We start from the raw sequence: 18,802 nt of genomic DNA on the forward strand, positions 1-18,802 counted from the left end.
GTAGAAAGTTTCATCTAATCCCATCAATCTAATTATACGATTGCTGGCAAACAGGAGCAAAGTGGCAGCGAGTAAAGTGGTTGCTGCAGTAGCACACAATGTCCCTTTCGGTGATAGCATGATTATAAACATACATTTGCGGTTTTCACAGAGCTTAACGCGCCTTTCGGAGGTTGCTGTTTTCCTGATGTATTCTATCCTTCCGCTGCTGAACAGTTTGGTCTCTGAGGATCTGAGCTTGGCAGGTCCTTATGGCAGTGGTTCTCAAACTTTTTCATGTGAAGGACCCCCAAATTGACACTTATTAGCCCGCGGACCCCCATTTGAAAAGATAAGCCAGGGACCCCCATAAGAGAAGATTTTTTACGACTCTATAGCAGTGATTTTCAAGCATTTTAATTAATTTATATCAATTTATATCGTAAAATCAATGTTAATTTAACTCTGAGAGTGTACAAATGGAACCAAATGGACCCGTTAGGGTCCATTTGGTTCCATTTGTACACTCTCTGAGTTACAGACCCATAAGGGTCCATTTGGTTCCTAACTACCATTTAGCTGGGGACCCCCTGGAACTCCCTCAAGGACCCCTGGGGGTCCCCGGACCCCACTTTGAGAACCAACGCCTTATGGTTCGGACACCTTATGGCTCTGCAGAGCCCCAGATGATGAGACTGATGGACACCGCTGGGTCAAAACAGATACGCCGTCCCCCTGCACCCCCCCTGATTCAGCTCTTTACAACCCCTATTCACAGTCTCTTATCACTTTTTGGTCTCATCGACCAGCAGAGAAAAGCAACCCGGCTGTTCAATAGCCATAACAGCCTCCCAGCAGAGTCTAGATGGATTTTCTGCCCCCCAAAAAACGGCAGCGGTTCTCGTGTGGAGGGCGAAAAGCGAAAAACAATCATTGTTTTCATGAGATACTCATGGTAAACAGACCTCCGACTGCTAAAACATCTCACACCAAAATGGAAAGGCATTAACACTTTACTACCCAGCCCAATAACAGGACACAGAAATAATGGGATTATTTGGTACATTAAGATAGGACCAGCTCATATTTAGACAAAGTATGGATTGTTGATAGTGAGCGTAGGACAGTGCAGACAGAGCAGATTTGCTCGAGAAAGCACCTTTTCTTATCGGGAATGACTTGTCGACATTGAATCAGCTGCCTGATTACCCACTGATTACTGCAGCTAACTGCAATGCCAACATTCCCATCAACTGTGTATTATTATGCTATCTCGTTAGGAGCACATTTCCTGTGTACTGGGGGGCAGGGGACATTAATCGAATTGGGTGTTCTTTAACACTATCTTTCTCTCTCCTTCATATTGAGGTAATAACAACGTTGGTGTGAAAGCTTTCTGAGACTGCACAGGCAACGCTTTTTGAACAACAACAGACGAACAAAAGACAACAGACAGGTCTAATAACAGCATGAATTCCCTGTGCAATCTGGACAGCAAATGACTGCACGTGCTAAACACGCTAACATGAACCTACATCCTAAAATGTCAATTGAAAAACATTTCTTCAGTCTCACTATGGTGGGAGAATGTTGGTACCCTTCAGGCAGCGATGAACAAAGATGCTAACATGAGCTTTGTGTGCTTAATGTTGCTGAGCTGTGATTTGCATAGCAGCATCAGCTGAGTGCCAATATGGTAACCCCCCAAAAAAAAGAAGCAGAATCCGTCTTGAGAGCAGTGGTGGAAAGTAACTAAGTACATTTACTTAAGTACTGTACTTAAGTAACATTTTGAGGTATTTGTTCTTTACTTGAGTATTTCCAATTTCCAATACTTTTACTTCTACTCCACTACATTTCAGAGACAAATATTGTACTTTTACTCCACTACAATTATTTGAAAACTTTAGTTACTTGTTACTTTTCAGATATAAATTATTATATTATGAAACATACATTAACCACTTCAGCCCTGTTGTATACCTAGGCTATTTGAAAATAGCCGATCTACAAGCTCACAACGCGTCGCGATGCGACGCGTTGTGAGCTTGTAGATCTGCTATTTTCAAATATTTTAGTACTTTTACTTTTGGTACTTTAAGTACATTTTGATACCAATACTTTTGTACTTTTACTCAAGTACATTTTGAATTCCGGACTTTTACTTGTTGTAACGGAGTACTTCTGAATTGCAGTATTGATACTTTTACTTAAATAAAACAATTGAGTACTTTTTCCACCACTGCTTGAGAGATTAGCTGAGTGCTAAATTGTACGAGCTGTGATTGGCCTAGCTAGCTAGCGGCTGTTGTGGAGACTGTGATTGGTGTCGCGGCATCGGCTTAACTGTAGTTGGCTGCGATTGGTCCACTTTAGTAGAGACACGTACGTACATGCATGTGTGCACGTGCAAGCATGCACGCACACACACACACATATACAGTACAGAGTAAAAGAAAAGCAAGGGGGTGATGTTACTATTATTGATCAGTGACTGATTGGAACCATTGCAACCTCCATTACTCTGGAGAGAACTGCACTGATACTCTATAGACCCCTTAACACATTGGTTCTCAAAGTGGGGTCCGAGGACCCCCAGGGGTACTTGAGGGGGTTCCAGGGGGTCCCCAGCTAAATGATGGACAGGGACCAAATGGACCCTTATGGGTCTGTAACTCTGAGAGTGTACAAATGGAACCAAATGGACCCGGATTTGTACACTCTCAGAGTTAAATTAACATTGATTTTACAATATGAATTGGGGTCCCAGAGACATACATGCCATTAAATGGGGGTCCGTAGCTCTAATGCATGTCAAACTGGGGGTCCTTGAAATTAAAATGGTTGAGAATCACTGCTAGAGCCGTACAAAATCTTATCTTAAGGGGGTCCCTGCCTGGTATATCTTTTCAAATGGGGGTCCGCGGGCTAATAAGTGTCAATTTTGGGGGTCCTTGACATGAAAAAGTTTGAGAACCACTGCTCTATAGACCCCTTAACAGACGACGTCACACTGATAAGAACCAGTAGGCAATGCGCGGCACCAAATGAAACCCATTCTGTCATGTCATGCTAGGACGCGCCTCACTAGCCGACACACAAGAGGAGGTTGAATGAACCGAAAACCAGCGCACCCCAAAACAATGTTTGGAATTGATTGCATGAAACAATCACCTGTGTGTCCAGTCTCAATGTTGGCGAACAAATAATTGGTCTATATAAGAGCATGTACACAAATGAATGTTTACTCATAAAAATGACATTGGTCATTGGGCCTTTGATAAAGTCAGCAACCCCAGTGTGTGCTGCACAATTCTGGGACGATTCAGGACATTGTTTATTTATCAACTTTTTCTTTAATTAGCAAACTAAAATAGGAAAGCTATGAAGTTGGTTCATGGCACTCATATTAAAAAAGACAAGCCGAAACATGAATATTAAAGGCACACACACACCACAACTATTGTCCAGGGAACTAAAATCACTTTAGCTTTTTCTACTTTTGCTGAGAGAGAGAGAGATGGTGGAGAGAGAGAGAGAGAGAGAGAGAGAGAGAGAGACAGAATGCAATCGGAATATTCAAAAAGTTGTTAGGCAGTCGAGGGACTTACAGCGGACTTCCAGGTACATGGGTTGACTGTCCTGGCCGATGGAGTTGCGGGCAGTGCAGAGATACTGTCCGGCATCGGTGAACTGGACGTACTTTAGGGTAAGCGAGGACACGCGGGCATGGCTGCGGACCACCACGTTTCCATCGAGGCTCTGTGAAGAAAGACGAAACCATCGCAGTTCACAATCTGATGCAACCCATTAAAAGCCATCGAGCTTTTGTGTATCTGTCAGCAACCAAGGCGCCGTCATCATTGTGTTGATACAGATTAAAGTATTTGTACATTGTAATCATTCCTCAGGAAAAAAGAAGTAGATGTAAGGGAACACAATAGTCCAGGCAAAGTAGCATTTCCAGACAGACTAATTGTAAGAGAATTTTTTTCAACAGATATCATTTCTATGAGGTGTCTAGAACAACATACTAAAAGTCCTAAGAAATCCTAGATGCGGAAATATGTTTAATTCTCATCAATTCAAGATGTGTGCTAATACCTCGAGAACACCCTAATGGGCTTTTTTTTTTCTTTTGTCCTATCATAATGAAACCTTCCACAATGAATCTTAACATGAAAACTAAACTTTTTTGTATTACAAGTTTCTCTGAAACGTAATTTGAATATGCAAATTAGCTTAATATATATTGAATATGCCCAAATTGCATATCACGAAAATTACTTTTCCCCAAAATGTATTATATTTACATTGTTGTTTGTTAATGATATCAAACACACTGATCAGACTTTCATGAACCATTTCATCGAAATATTGTGACTTCATAGAATAACATCAAAAACACCATTCATATGTATGACAAATGCATAAATCCGTCAAATCTTCCTCCAACCATCCTGCTAACGGTCGATGGCAATGCTGCTTTTGGACTGGCCTCTAACCTGAAACCTGCCCGGCTTGGTTGTACCTGCCGGGGGTATAACCCCCACCGGTATAGTCCTCAGGGTCACAGAGGCACACAAGCCTCGTAGCATTGGACACTTAATGGCAGGGTCTGGACTGGAGGAGCTACTAGAGGTGTGGTGTATGCTTGCAATACAGTTTGCCACATGATGACTGGCAAGGCGGTCTCCAGGGCAGTTCGTGGTCATATGCTTGTTGATGCAGCACTGAACACTATGTTGCTGGCTGATGCGTACAATGTGCCAGTCCCAACAAAAGACACAGTCGAGGAAACTCGGATCGAGATGGCGCCTGCCACCGATACTGAGCCAACAGAAGACACAGTCGAGGAACCTCGGATCGAGATGGCACCTGCCACCGATACTCAGCCAGTTGATGAGGAAGTACTCAATACTTTACCAGAAACAGATGTGACAGACTTGACCATAGCCAGTGAACTATATGACAAAGTCATGTCCTCTTCTTTGCCGATAGGAGAACTGTGTTCTGAAGAGGTTTTGGAGAGAATCCAGAGTACTCTTGCCAGGAAGATGGAAACCATGAATACGAGGACAGCACAGCTTTGGCAGCAATACATGAATATGATTGATATTCTGCGAAACTCAGAGCTGAGAGGACAGGCAACTGGAGATTACATTTTCAATGTGTTCATGATATGTTACCATACTTTGCAGCTACTGGACACCGACTATATGCAAAGTCAGCCTATGTGTACCTGCAAATGATGACAGCCCTACCTGAAACACTCCCAGATGTCCACAAGAAATTTGAGCAGGGATTCCACGTAGTGAGGCGAAGCAACAGGTATTGGGCTGGACTGTCCACTGATCTCATATTGAGCAAGTGCTCATGAGAAATGTAAAAACACATGGTGGCCTATCGAGCTTAGTGTGGGTCCTTTCAATGCCAGCGTGTGCAAACATCAACAATGCTATGCAGTCATTCACAGGTGTCTCATATGAGACCAGCGACCAACATAAAGACCTGTCCAAGGCCAGGCAGACAAGAGATGTCGGTGACACGCTTGCCCTTCTCACCTATCTGAAAGAGAGAGATCCTTTCACTGAGAACCATTCCCTGCACAACATTGCTAATGGCATGACAGCCGAGCAGGGAGTGAATGTTGAGAAGTCAAGGGAGATAGGGTGCAAGATTTTGGAATCTATGATAGGGAAATCAGTGGAAGAATTCACCTTCAGGAAAGCTGACCAAGCAGTGACTCTTGCATCTAGATCAACTGTCAAGATCAGAGGAGAGACAGTAGTTGTGGATCCACAGCTGTTATTCCAGCGTCTCGTAGCAGTGAGAGACCGTTGTGAAGATTTTCCATCACTGTTCAAGTATGAACTTTGCAGTCATCCAACTGCTTTGTTTGAATCGTCACACCTACCCCTCCAGGCAAACAAGGCAGTCCTTGCCGATGTCCTCTGGAAGTCCATTGATCAGCAGCAAAGACAATCCAGTGGTGATGTCCAGCATGTCCTTGATGGGGGTGCTTTACTACATCGTCTACCATGGTCAAAAGGGTCGACTTATGACAGTGTGTGTGAAATGTATGTCAGATATGTCATACAGAAATATGGTATGACTACTCTCATAGTCTTTGATGGCTACAAAGACGAACCAACAATAAAAGATGCCACCCAACTGCGACGAACTGGTGTGACTGTACACTTCTCTGGTGACATGATCATCCAATCCAAAAAGGACCAGTTCCTTAACAATAAGGAAAATAAACAACGCTTCTTGGTTTATCTAAGAAATAAACTAGAGAGGGCTGGGTGCATCACAGACCATGCAAAGAATGATGCTGATGTGCTCATTGTCCAAACCGCCATTGCCTCAGCCAGAACCAAACAGAGAAACTTACAAAAAAGTTTAGTTTTCATGTTAAGATTCATTGTGGAAAGTTTCATTGTGATAGGACAGAAAAAAAAAAGAAGCCCATTAGGGTGTTTAGTTTTCTCGAGGTATTAGCACACATCTTGAATTGATGAGAATTAAACATATTTCCGCATCTAGGATTTCTTAGGACTTTTAGTATGTTGTTCTAGACACCTCATAGAAATGATATCTGTTGAAAAAAATTCTCTTACAATTAGTCTGACTTTTGGGTCTAAAATGGGCTAGATTGCCTGGACTACAATAGGCTCAAAAGAAACAGCTGGTGGAAATGCAGTAACTTCATTTGTTCTTTCGACTGTACTTTATTAACCCATTAAGACCTGAGGCCGCGTCTGAAAAAATCTAAATCCTAACAATTTTTCGGGGGAAAAAAATGTGAAAAAATATTTTTCACAATTTTTCAAAAATAGCAGATCTACAAGCTCGTAGCGCGGCACTCGGTGCCGCGCTATGAGCTTGTATATCTGCTATTTTTGAATAGCCAAATAAATCTAATGCGTTCCAGGTCTTAATGGGTTAAACACAGTTTTCTGACAGAAAGGCCTCTACTTGTAAGTAAGCATTCGCTATTAATATTGCAGTGTCGTAGACACTCCGGCATTCATGTTATGCAAATGATCGAACGGCGTCCTCTGCACTTGGAGAATACAGATTTGGTAAAAAAGCATGTTCCTGCTCCGCTTGCTGAAGATTTGAAGCAGGATCCTGGAACATTTTTCAAAGGGCAACATTAATCTTACCCGATGACAATGTCACAACCAGGGTTTGCAATGCTAAATTATTATAAACAGGGAGAAGGTTAATGGAGAATAATTTCCATCTTCACGGAATATGTGTAAAAGGTGTACGAAGCAGATTTGAGTCACTCTTTGTGATATTATTAATATCATTAACCTCGGCCGATCGCCTAGCTAATGATTTACATCAAAAGACATGGGCATGGTATGCGTGAAAATCATTCACTGTTGATATAGTTATATACGTCTATTTATTCATAGACTGTATATAAGCTAACTCATTTCATTCAGAGACCCAAGGTGGATGTCTAGTGTCTAGAAAATAAATCTATTTATGCATGACACCTGGAATTTCACAGGATCACTAAAGGCTTATCTTATCATAATCTCATATCAACTGCGGGATAGATCTTCTCTGCACATGGTATATTATGTAGGCTCAGTGCAATATGCCAGCCAATATGCAAATGTCGAGTTTAATGTCAGAGTAAATCCAGCATGTCCATCATATGTGGTCAGAGTACGACGGGTCACTGCATACATGCAAGTATCTTAAGACCTCATCAGCTATGAGAACATTTCCAACTTAACCGATTAAGACCTGGAACGCATCTGTGTCACTTTTTGATTTGAGCTAAAAAGCATTATTTTACACTTTGGCTATTCAAAAATAGCAGATCTACAAGCTCATAGCGCGGCACCGAGTGCCGCGCTACGAGCTTGTAGATCTGCTATTTTTGAAAAATCGTGAAAATGTGTATAAATCTTTGAATATATATTGTTTTAAAGCGAACATTTTTAACTCAAATCTTTGCTTCTGGGGGGTCCCTGGAACAAAATATTTTGAGATGGGGGTTCGCGGCCGAATACATATACATGTTGTGGTCCTTGACATGAAAAAGTTTGAAAACCACTGACATAGCAACATCAATATTTTCAAAAAACTGTAAGGATTTAGAAGACATTTTGAGGAATCGGAACCTCAGGCCTTAATGGGTTAATGAAAGCTGAAATGAGGCTTGCATAACTAGTCATCAATGTGCCATGTAGCCGTTAGAATGTTATAGTTCAAGCATTAAGAATATGCCGTTATATGTACTGTGTGCGCGTGTGCGCGTGCGTGTGTGTGTGTGTGTGTGTGTGCAAATGGTGCTTAATCAGGAGCAGGTTACTGCCACTGACTGCCTCGCAATCTTTAAGACTAATGTAGCCTCTCATAATTGCTATCCATCCATTTTCACGTCTCCTTCGCCTATCATGTAACGTGGGCTGTGCGCGTATACAGTACATGCTCTTACGACCTGTATAGCAGCAGCGGCAGCCTATCATTTATGACAATCAGGGTTCAGGATCCACTCAATTCCAGTCCACGGATGCAGCACATTATAATGCTGCTTTTGACTTGATGCTAAACCTGAACCTTAACCCATTAAGACCTGGAACGCATCTCTGCCACTTTAGATTTCTTTGGCTATTCAAAAATAGCAGATATACGAGCTCATAGCGCGGCACCGAGTGCCGCGCTACGAGCTTGTAGATCTGCTATTTTTGAAAAATCTTGAAAAAAAAAGTTTTTAGATTTTTTTCAAAAAATCTAGAAAAAAAAATATTTATAAAAAAAAAAGATTAACAATCGCCTCAGGTCTTAAAGGGTTAATCTTCCACCCAGCGCTGGGTTATGTCATATCGTCTCTGTCGGGGTGGAAACCTCATATCTATGACCAAAACTGTTACTTTTCAGGATTCAAACACAACGATTGCAAAAAAAAAATAGCCGACCGACGAGCTCAAAACGCGTCGCTTCGCGCTTCAAACTTGTAGATCTGCTATTTTTGATACTTTTGTGTGTGACGCTGTAGTATGATAAAGTAGGACGTTCATTTATACGGAGATAAGAGGTTTCAGCCCGACTGATATATTTTAAAATCCTTTTCTACTCAGGCTAATATCGCTTTTTTCTCCCAGCCCTTGGAATAGAGTACCTTTAATAAAGAGAGCATTTTTACCACACAATCATGTTAAAAGAAGGGAAAATAAAACCATTCGTTCAAGTCGTTTCTGCACTGCTATCGCATTAAGAGATACATCAGCCTATTATTTTATACCAATTAATTACGATATAACTAATACATTCAGATAAAATGTCTATGAAACAGTCAGTTATTATAACTTATTTTTTTCTTTTTTTTTTTTACATGTAATGATACTGCTGCAGCTGGAAATGTTATTTCTTTGACCCAAGTATAGAAACGCAGCTTAACCCATTGAGACCTGGAACTGTGTCATTTTTTAGATTTGAGCTAAAAAGCATTCATTTACACTTTGGGCTATTCAAAAATAGCAGATATACAAGCTCATAGCGCGGCACCGAGTGCCGCGCTATGAGCTTGTAGATCTGCTATTTTTGAAAATTTGTGAAAATGTCTGCAAATCTTTGAATATATATATTTTTTTAACTCAAATCTTTGCTTCTGGGGGTCCCTGGAACAACATATTTTGAGATGGGGGTCCGCAGCCAAATACATATAATTTTGGGGGTCCTTGATATGAAAAAGTTTGAACACCACTGATATAGAAACATACGTTTTTCAGAAAACTGTTGGGATTTAGGAGACATGTAGAATCGGCCTCAGGTCTTAAAGGGTTAATAATGCTGTATATCTAAAAATCCTACGATGATGTATATGCACAATAGAATTGTCAGAGTCGATAACCACAGAGAGTGTACAAATGGAACCACGTGGACCCCTTTATTTGGTTCCATTTGTACACTCTCGGGTGTGAGTTTTGGGGTTTCGGATTGCGTTCATCGATCACAATCAGAGCTGATGGGCTGCACCACCAAGCAGTTGTTTGCCTGTTGATTGTATATATTCCTCCAGATAAACAAAGTGCTCTATCCTCTCCAGAGTCTCCTTGCAGCTCATTTACACAGAGAGAGAGAGAGAGAGAGAGACACAAGCAGTGATCACAGAGAATCACCGGCGCAGTCCCTCTCTCCTCGAGAGCACTACCGTGCTGTACTTTACGCTGGGAAGAAGAATGTGTTACAGTGGATCTAGGACAGCCAAGTACAGTAGCAGACGTCACCCTGGCCTCTATCTTTAACCCATTAAGACCGGGAACGCATCTGTGTGTCATTTTTGAGTGGTGCCAACCACTCCTATATCTGACTTTGTCTGTGTGTCCGTCCGTATGTCCAATAAACAAACATTGATGACAACATCAATACGGGGCTCATCAAAGGCACCACTCTCTTCACACAGGGTGTGATCTTTAGATTTATTTGGGCTATTCAAAAATAGCAGATATACAAGTTCATAGCGCGGCACCGAGTTTTGAGCGCTATGAGCTTGTATATCTGCTATTTTTGAATAGCCCAAAGACATCTAAAAAATGACACACAGATGCGTTCCCGGTCTAAATGGGTTAATAACAATACATTTGCATAAAGTATTGTCGCTGTCGGGCAGAAAACATATTTCAAACAATATTTTCCTTTTTCTTTTCTTCATAATTTAATGCCCTATTTTATACTTTGTTGTGTGACAGTGGCACAACAGCAGTGAAAATAGCTGACCTACAAGCTCAAAGCGTGTCACAATGCCTGCCATGTTGAAAATGGTTACGCCTGTTTGTAGGTTTTTGTAAATACTGAATCAATGAAAAGTATTAACAAGAGCTTGTGACTAAATAATAACTACATTGGATCCATTGGACCACTCTTCTTTTTTCTCCATTTCCTTTAAAGTACGTTTCTGCCTGACAGCGACGGCATGTGAACAAGTAAACAACATACAGTACCATCATCTAAAGACAATGCAAAAATAAATACATGGATTAAAATGATGTTATTTCATAAAATGAACCTGTATAGCATTGTACGTTAATACAGAAAGAAACTCATGAATGAAGTGACGTCTGGTTTTAAAAGCTGCAATCCGGAACTCTTATGCCCCACCCAGGATTCGAACCCGCGTCTCCTACATGATGACAGACCACATTTCTATCGCTGACAAAATGGGCAGCGGGGGCCGCGGGCGCTCATGGCCTTGAGGCAGTACTAGTAGTCAACCAGTAGGTGTCCTCGTACCCGACACCAGGGTCTAAATGTCTCAACCTCCAACCACTAGACCAGGGGTCTTCAACAGGGGGTCCGGGACCCCTAGGGGGTCCTCAGAGTTAATACAGGGGGTCCGCCAAATCTTTGTGTGATATGCTTCTTTTTTTTACATGAACCAATTGAACCCTAGCATCCCTTTACTGAGGAGAACTTTAGCCAAAAATAGCAGATCTACAAGCTCACAACGCCTCGCGCTGCGAGGCGTTGTGAGCTTGTAGATCGGCTATTTTTGGCAAAGAGTATAGAGGGAAAAAAGAGCAGCAAAACTTTAGCTGAAACACAATTTTATACAATATAGAGGGGGTCCCTGCTTCATCTCTCTCTCAGCTAGGGGGTCCTTGGCCTGAAAACGTTGAAGACCCCTGCTCTAGAAAAGTTATATTGTATTGAAATACAGTACTCTACCATACCAATTGTTTTAAAATAACATTTTATGCACTAAAATAAGTTCTGGGATTGCAGTTTTAATACATGGCTCATACCAGACCAGAATTTACATCAGAAATATGGATCTAAAGCGCCTCATTTCAGTTGTTATGGGTAAATTGTAGGTATAGCAGTGTATGGAGTATTAGATGGAATAAAAATAACCCAACAATGGACTGGCAGACTAGACTAGAAAGCTACATTTTGCTAATGATCAGCATGAGTGCCTAGAAGAGCAATGCCATGGCAATCTACCGTGACACAACTATCACATTAAAACACAGATATTAGTTATATGGATATCGTTACCGTCGGGTGGAAACCTTGCCCAAAACGTTCCTTTTTTATATAAAAAAAAGGGAAAATCATATAAAATAGTGAAAATAGTAGAAATATGGAGATATGGAGGTTTCTGCCAGACAGCGACTATAATTATGTAAAACCTACGTGACATTCTATCACGGCAACTTGGCAAGTCATTTATTTTGGGTATTATTTTGTCTTTTTGTCAGAGAAATGACTCTTATACAGTGCATAATCATTCAAGTGGGGTGTTGAGAAGAGAAACGTGTGGACATTGAATTATGAGCGGGAAACATTCAGCTGTGCTTCCAGACCAAGCATTATTATGTCACTAAATCAGTCATTATAAAACGATTATAAATACATCGCGACGGTAATGCATGGAAGGCCTTAACTCTGCACAGCGAGAGATCCCGGGCAAAATGTTCGAGTATTCCATCAAAAAGTGTTTTGATGAGTCACTGTTCGCACGCTGCGATGATGACACTTTAACATTACGTAGAGACGTCTGTGCCCGAGATAACGCAGACCAAAACACTATTAACCCACCTGGAACTGTGTCATTTTTAGATTTGAGCTAAAAATAATTATTTTACACTTTGGGCTATTAAAAAATAGCAGATATACAAGCTCATAGCGCGGCACCGAGTGCCGCGCTACGAGCTCGCAGATCTGCTATTTTTGAAAAATCGTGAAAATGTGTGCAAATCTTTGAATATATATATTTTTAAAGCGAACATTTTTAACTCAAATCTTTGCTTCTGGGGGGTCCCTGGAACAAAATATTTTGACGGGGGTCCGCGGCCAAATACATATCATTTTGGGGGTCCTTGACATGAAAAAGATTGAGCACCACTGATATAGAAACATGAGTTTTTCAGAAAACTGTTGGGATTTAGGAGACATGTAGAATCGGCATCAGGTCTCAATGGGTTAAAAAAACCTACAAATGAATGGGGACGGCAGCACGCTGCTTTGAGGAGGTGAGCTTATTAACGGAAGATAGGTGGCTTACATCATCAGAGCAAAGTGGAACTCGCAAAACAGGGGACTGAAGTTACGTTTTTTTAAAGCCTGTGCACGTTTACAGTTCTAGATTTTGTGAGCTTATCTGCTGGTGAACAGCGGCACAAGACACTGACGGAGAACATCATCAAAAGGAATAGCCGTCATCTAAGATTGTAGCCTCGAGAGATTACCATCACATCATTGCTTTAAGGCAATTACTCATTCCACAGGATCAATCTAGTCCTAATCTTTACCTCGCAGCTGGATTTGTACGATTCATTCATCTACGAATTAAGCCTTTTATTTCGCGCTAATGGCAGTGAGTGAAGCTTGGATGTTACATGGGCACAGGGTTCAATTTGCAACAAAAAGAAAAGAAGGGGAAAAAAGGGGGGGAGGTGGGCATGTTCTTAACCACTTATATACTTATATATACTTATACTTATATAGCCCAATATACCTCGTTGTGTGAAACATAGTGAAATTAGCCAATCTACAAGTGCCACATTGTGATCGTGATATTTTGTAACTCTTTTCTTTAGAAATAAATTAAATGTGCCCAAAATAGGGATGCCAGGGTTGATGTGGTTAATATCTATATCTATCTTTTTAAATGAAATAGTTAAGTTGTGATATTATCAAGCATAAACATCAAACATATCAGACAGTCCACATTTCCCCAAACGGAAATGCATGCAGTTAATTCAGTCCGCCCAGCAACAGGGATAAAAACACATCCCCACCAGTCATAGAAAAAAAATGGCCAGAGGAGGGGATATGAAATTCAGAGTCATGGATACACCCCCCTCCCACCCCCCCACACACCCCACATCCCTCCCAAAAAGCAAATCAAAAGCCTGAATCTACACAGCTTGGCATCGGGTTAGTGGTGTGTCAGCGGCACTATAGCAAAGACTTAACGGGTCTACAGCAGAGCAGATGGTGTTGGCTGGGTTGATGTTCCAAAACGGCAGTCGGCTGGAGCCGCCCAAAAATAAAAAACCTTTGGCGTGACTCAGGAGTCACCTTTGAACGGCGGCGCTACGTTTCCCAGCTGCAACATCAAGTCTGAAAAATTACCACCAGACCTTGAACTGGAAGGCAAATTGCAGAACTTTTTTTTAGAAGCTTGGCAAAATAAAAAGGAATGTCTAGATTTAGCTTTTTTGGGAGCGTGCCTGCATGGATGCATTTTGGGAGAAGCAGTTCACCCGCAAAAAAAAGAAATAAAGCGAGGCAAATTAATAGGGTGGGGGGAGTGATAGCAGCGATAGGGTGAACGACAACACTTCTGCTCTACAATGAACAGGCTTTGTCTATTGTGTGCAAATGTTTTTTAGACTACTCCTGCTATAGAGCCAGGCTACAGTGTTTAGTAGCCATACCTCGTATTTGTCTGGCCGAGTCCAAGAGGCCTAGTAGAGAGGACAAACAAACAGGAAATGAAAGCAAATAACAGCAACAAAATGAAACCAAAATATAAGCAACAAACATCATAAGCCTTTGGCATTCTCCCGCCACATGAAAAGCAGGGAAACATCCACGCATGCAATGACGCACTGGGCGTGCACACATGCATGCACAGTTGTTTGCGGTCGCAGAGATAAGTATGCACTGAAAAATAACACATACAAACATACAGTCAAAAATCACATCGAAGGTGAAAACTGCTCAAAATACCAACCCCTCCCCAAAAATGTGGTTTTGTTGTTCACTCTTTTACTGTGCGACTGTGCGTCAATTAATTAAATATGAAGACAAAATGGGAAACATGCTCTTCAAGCTGAAAAACAGAAACTCATTAGCACTATCGCACAGGATCACTGCCAGGAGATGTTGTTTTGCTAATCAGCATTACTCTCAATCAACGGTATTCTGTTTTTATTTATTTATTATTTCTTCTGTAGATAGCACACAGGTCTGGTTCTATGCAATCTATGTTTTGTTAGAGAACTCATGTTGTTGGTTGGTGGTGTTATTTCTTTTCTTTTTTTTTTGTGATTTCTTTGCTGTAGAATAGATCAGGCAGTTCACTCACTACCTGTCTCACTACCTGAAAATCTCACAGAAGTGCTAGAGAAAGACTGCCATGACATGTGTACACTCTCTGAGTTACAAATGGATAAATAACATTGACATTGACAATAACATTTTCGCTGTGTGTAGCCATTGAATGAAACACATTCAAACTTTAAACCACTGTAGTATCCGTATTGTGGGGATTCTTTCACTGAAAAATAGCCGCTCGACAAGCTAGTAGATCTGCTATTTTCTGCAAAAGCTTAGCTTTCCCCACAATAACAGCACTGTGACATTGGGCGAGGAGGCAGGCAGTGCTCTTCAAGTCACGTCAGCAAACCATTTATCTATTCCACAGGTGAGAGTGCTGGATTGTTCTGTCACTTGCAAATCACTCGAGAAATATATATGCCACGCTGCTGCGCGCATCTGGCCAGGGTGAGGCGACGATCAGCCGCTCTGATAATAATAAACCGACGGATGCACGACGACGACTAGGAAGCGAGAGAGAGAGAGCGCGGTGCAAAAAAAAATTGGAAATGGAACAAAATGATATATGACAGAAGGTTACGAGGCACAAATGAAAATTAGTGACAGCCACGCTATCAAATGATCAGCATGGGTTTTTCTGATTACGGCGAACATTAACCCGTTAAGACCTGGAACGCATCTGTGTCACTTCTTGATTTGAAAGCATTATTTTACACTTTGGGCTATTCAAAAATAGCAGATATACAAGCTCATAGCGTGGCACCGAGTGCCGCGCTACGAGCTTGTAGATCTGCTATTTTTTGAGAAATCGTGAAAATGTGTGCAAATCTTGGAATATATTGTTTTGAAGCGAACATTTGTAATTCAAATCTTTGCTTCTGGGGGGTCCCCTGGAACAAAGTATTTTGAGATGGGGGTCCGTGGCCAAATACATAGAATTTTTGGGGGTCCTTGACATGAAAAAGTTTGAGCACCACTGATATAGAAACATAAGTTTTTCAGAAAACAGTTAGGATTTAGAAGACATTTTGGAAGAGTCTTAACGGGTTAAATCAAAAATCTCCCTGACAATGACAGCGGAAGGGGAAGACAGATCGCAGTTTGTGAACCGTTCACAAAGCGCGGGATCGTCTGAGAAAGAGTTTCTTTCCTTTTTCTTTTTCTTTTTTCCAGGTGAATTCTTCCCCCGTTAGAGAAAGGCGAGAGATTCAATAACACAGACAAGAGTGCCTCGGTGCCGTATGACAGCGTTTGTTAATTGTCAGAGATAAATGAGGGACGATTAATTGGAAAGGACGTACTGTTTTCGCTTCAACGTGACGTGTCCTTAACGCAGTAAGACCTGAGGACGCATCTGTGTGTCATTTTTTGATTTGAGCTAAAAAAAAGCATTATTTTACACTTTAGGCTATTCAAAAATAGCAGATATACAAGCTCGTAGCGCGGCACCGAGTGCCGCGCTACGAGCTTGTAGATCTGCTATTTTTTTTTAATCGTGAAAATGTGTGCAAATCTTTGAATATATATATAAAAAAATTAAGCGAACATTTTTAACTCAAATCTTTGCTTCTGGGGGTCCCTGGAAAAAAATGTTTTGAGATGGGGGTCCGTGGTCAAATATATAATTTTGGGGGTCCTTGACATGAAAAAGTTTGAAAACCACTGATATTATAGCAAAACATACGTTTTTTCTTAGGATTTTTGTTAGGATTTAGAAGACATTTGTAGAAACAAAGATGTGTGTAAAACACGTTTGCTTTAAAAATTGCTTTACATTTTTTGTAAAATAACCCCATGATTTTTCAAAAAAATAGCCCAAAGAAATCTTATGACACAGATGCGTCTTAGGTCTTAAAGGGTTAAGCAATCTATTCGGATGAAAGGAATTCTTTACTTGACAACTTTTGGAGCTATAGTTCGTGGCTTGACTGGTGGGAGAAAAAAAAACAGAGTGGAGCTAATGTGTTAATTATGTTAATTCAATTACCGTGTTAAACGTGCAAAGATGATTCCTGTGGATATGGCGCCGCGCTCATATCTCTGCGGAGTGACTGGGCATGTTGGCGGTGACAGTACTTTTAATGAATAAGAAGGACGCGATGGTGAGGGCTCTAGACAAACAGTTTCCACTTTAAAAGGCTCATTTAGACTTTGCCAAGCAAAGTGTGCCAACCCCCCAAAAAATATTTAAACTCAATTAATTAGTTGAAATTCTTGGTCGGCTGACAAGACACGTTTTTAAGTCCCCATGCAGAGACCTTCAATTTGTAAAAAAGAATGAATCATAAAATAAAAACAGAGGGGGCGCATTTTCTTAACCACTTCTTTAGCCCTATATATACGTACTTCATAGTACGACAAATAGCGAAAATAGATGATCTACAAGCTCACAAGGCGTCGCATCATGACGCGTCGTAATACGGCTTGTACGGTTGATGATTTTTTTTTGGGCAAACATATTGACGCCAGCGGGTTAAAGTGGTAGCCTATGTACATTTTCAATTCAATTGTGTCAAACATATCAGACCTTCCAGGTTTCCGAAAAAGGAATTGGCTGTATTTAATTCAGTCTGACCAGAAGCAGGGATAAAACTATATCCCCACCGTTATATAAAAAAAAGAAAGAATGATCAGAGCCATGGATTCCTCATACCTCTGAGCTCGTATCGTTTGACAACACTATATCCATACATTTCATTCATTATATTTCAGACGAGCTGGAAGTATTCTGAGCATTTTTGCTTAGAGTTTCACTTCTTCGCAAGGACTCCTTGATTACTCACACACACACACCTGTCACCTGCCTGGTTTGTGAACTGTCCCTTTAAGTTAGAATATCACTTGCCTCACCTTTAACATACAGTACTCCTTCTATCTCACCTACTTCCACGCGCTACTGCAGGGAACATGTGAAACAAAGTAGGCCAGCGTGAGCGTGGCTCCCCACACCACTCCCCCCGGTGTCTCAAGAGAAGCACCTAATCTGAAGGTGCCTTCAAGAATAGCATGATATAGACCAATTATTTGTTTACTAACATTGAGCCTGGACGCACAGGTGATTGTTTCACGCAATCAATTCCCAACCTGTTTCGGGGTGCACTGGTTTCAGCACACCCCAACCCCCTCTTGTGTGTGTTGGCTAGTGAGACGCGTCCTAACGAGACCTGATATAATGGGTTTCGTTGCGCGCATACTGGCTGCACGCAGCCAGTATGACGTCGTCTGTTAAGGGGTCTATAGCACAAGGGCCAAGGCTTGGATATTTACGATGAGCCCAACACGGAAGCTTATGAATGGCCAGAGTGTGGCACTGTTTTACCCTGCACAGACCTGCAGTGTCAGAAAGAATTTATTTTAACCCAAGTGAATGGGTTTTTTGACAAACTTTAGACTAGATTTTCTTACCGTAATAAAAATTGTCATAAATTCTATATGCTTCCAGTCGCTAGTTTAAAGTCTCCTTTCAATCATCATGATATGCGTTTTGCTAAATTATGGTCCCATTTATTCTATAATTGACGATAAAGTAGGCTATGCTCCAGGAGGGGCGGGATGATTTGATTGACAACCTACACAACCAATAGCATTCATTCCCCGCCCCGCTCTTGATTGACAAGCTACCCAACCAATAGCATTCTTTGGGGGTTGTTTTCCGGTTCCCTGGTCACATGTCTGGTCTCAACCAATAGCGTTTGAGTTCCTGAACTATCGGCTTCATTTTCGGTCTGTAGAAAGCAGGGGAGTGGCTTTGTCCATTCATTTTTTACAGTCTATGATATAGCGC

At 41.3% G+C, this 18,802-nt stretch overlaps 1 protein-coding gene across 2 annotated transcripts in view; it reads right to left on the reverse strand.

The window, feature by feature from the left end:
- The window catches only part of ncam1a (neural cell adhesion molecule 1a), a 442,425-nt gene that overhangs the window by 58,208 nt on the left and 365,415 nt on the right, over nt 1-18,802 (reverse strand). For both annotated transcript variants that reach the window (XM_084073294.1, XM_084073293.1), the window contains exon 9: nt 3,591-3,741. In XM_084073294.1, coding sequence (XP_083929420.1) covers nt 3,591-3,741 — 151 coding nt within the window. The remainder of the gene's footprint in view (nt 1-3,590; nt 3,742-18,802) is intronic.

This window comes from Gymnoscopelus microlampas, assembly GCF_963454915.1.
Source record: "Gymnoscopelus microlampas genome assembly, chromosome: 12".
NCBI lineage: Eukaryota > Metazoa > Chordata > Actinopteri > Myctophiformes > Myctophidae > Gymnoscopelus > Gymnoscopelus microlampas.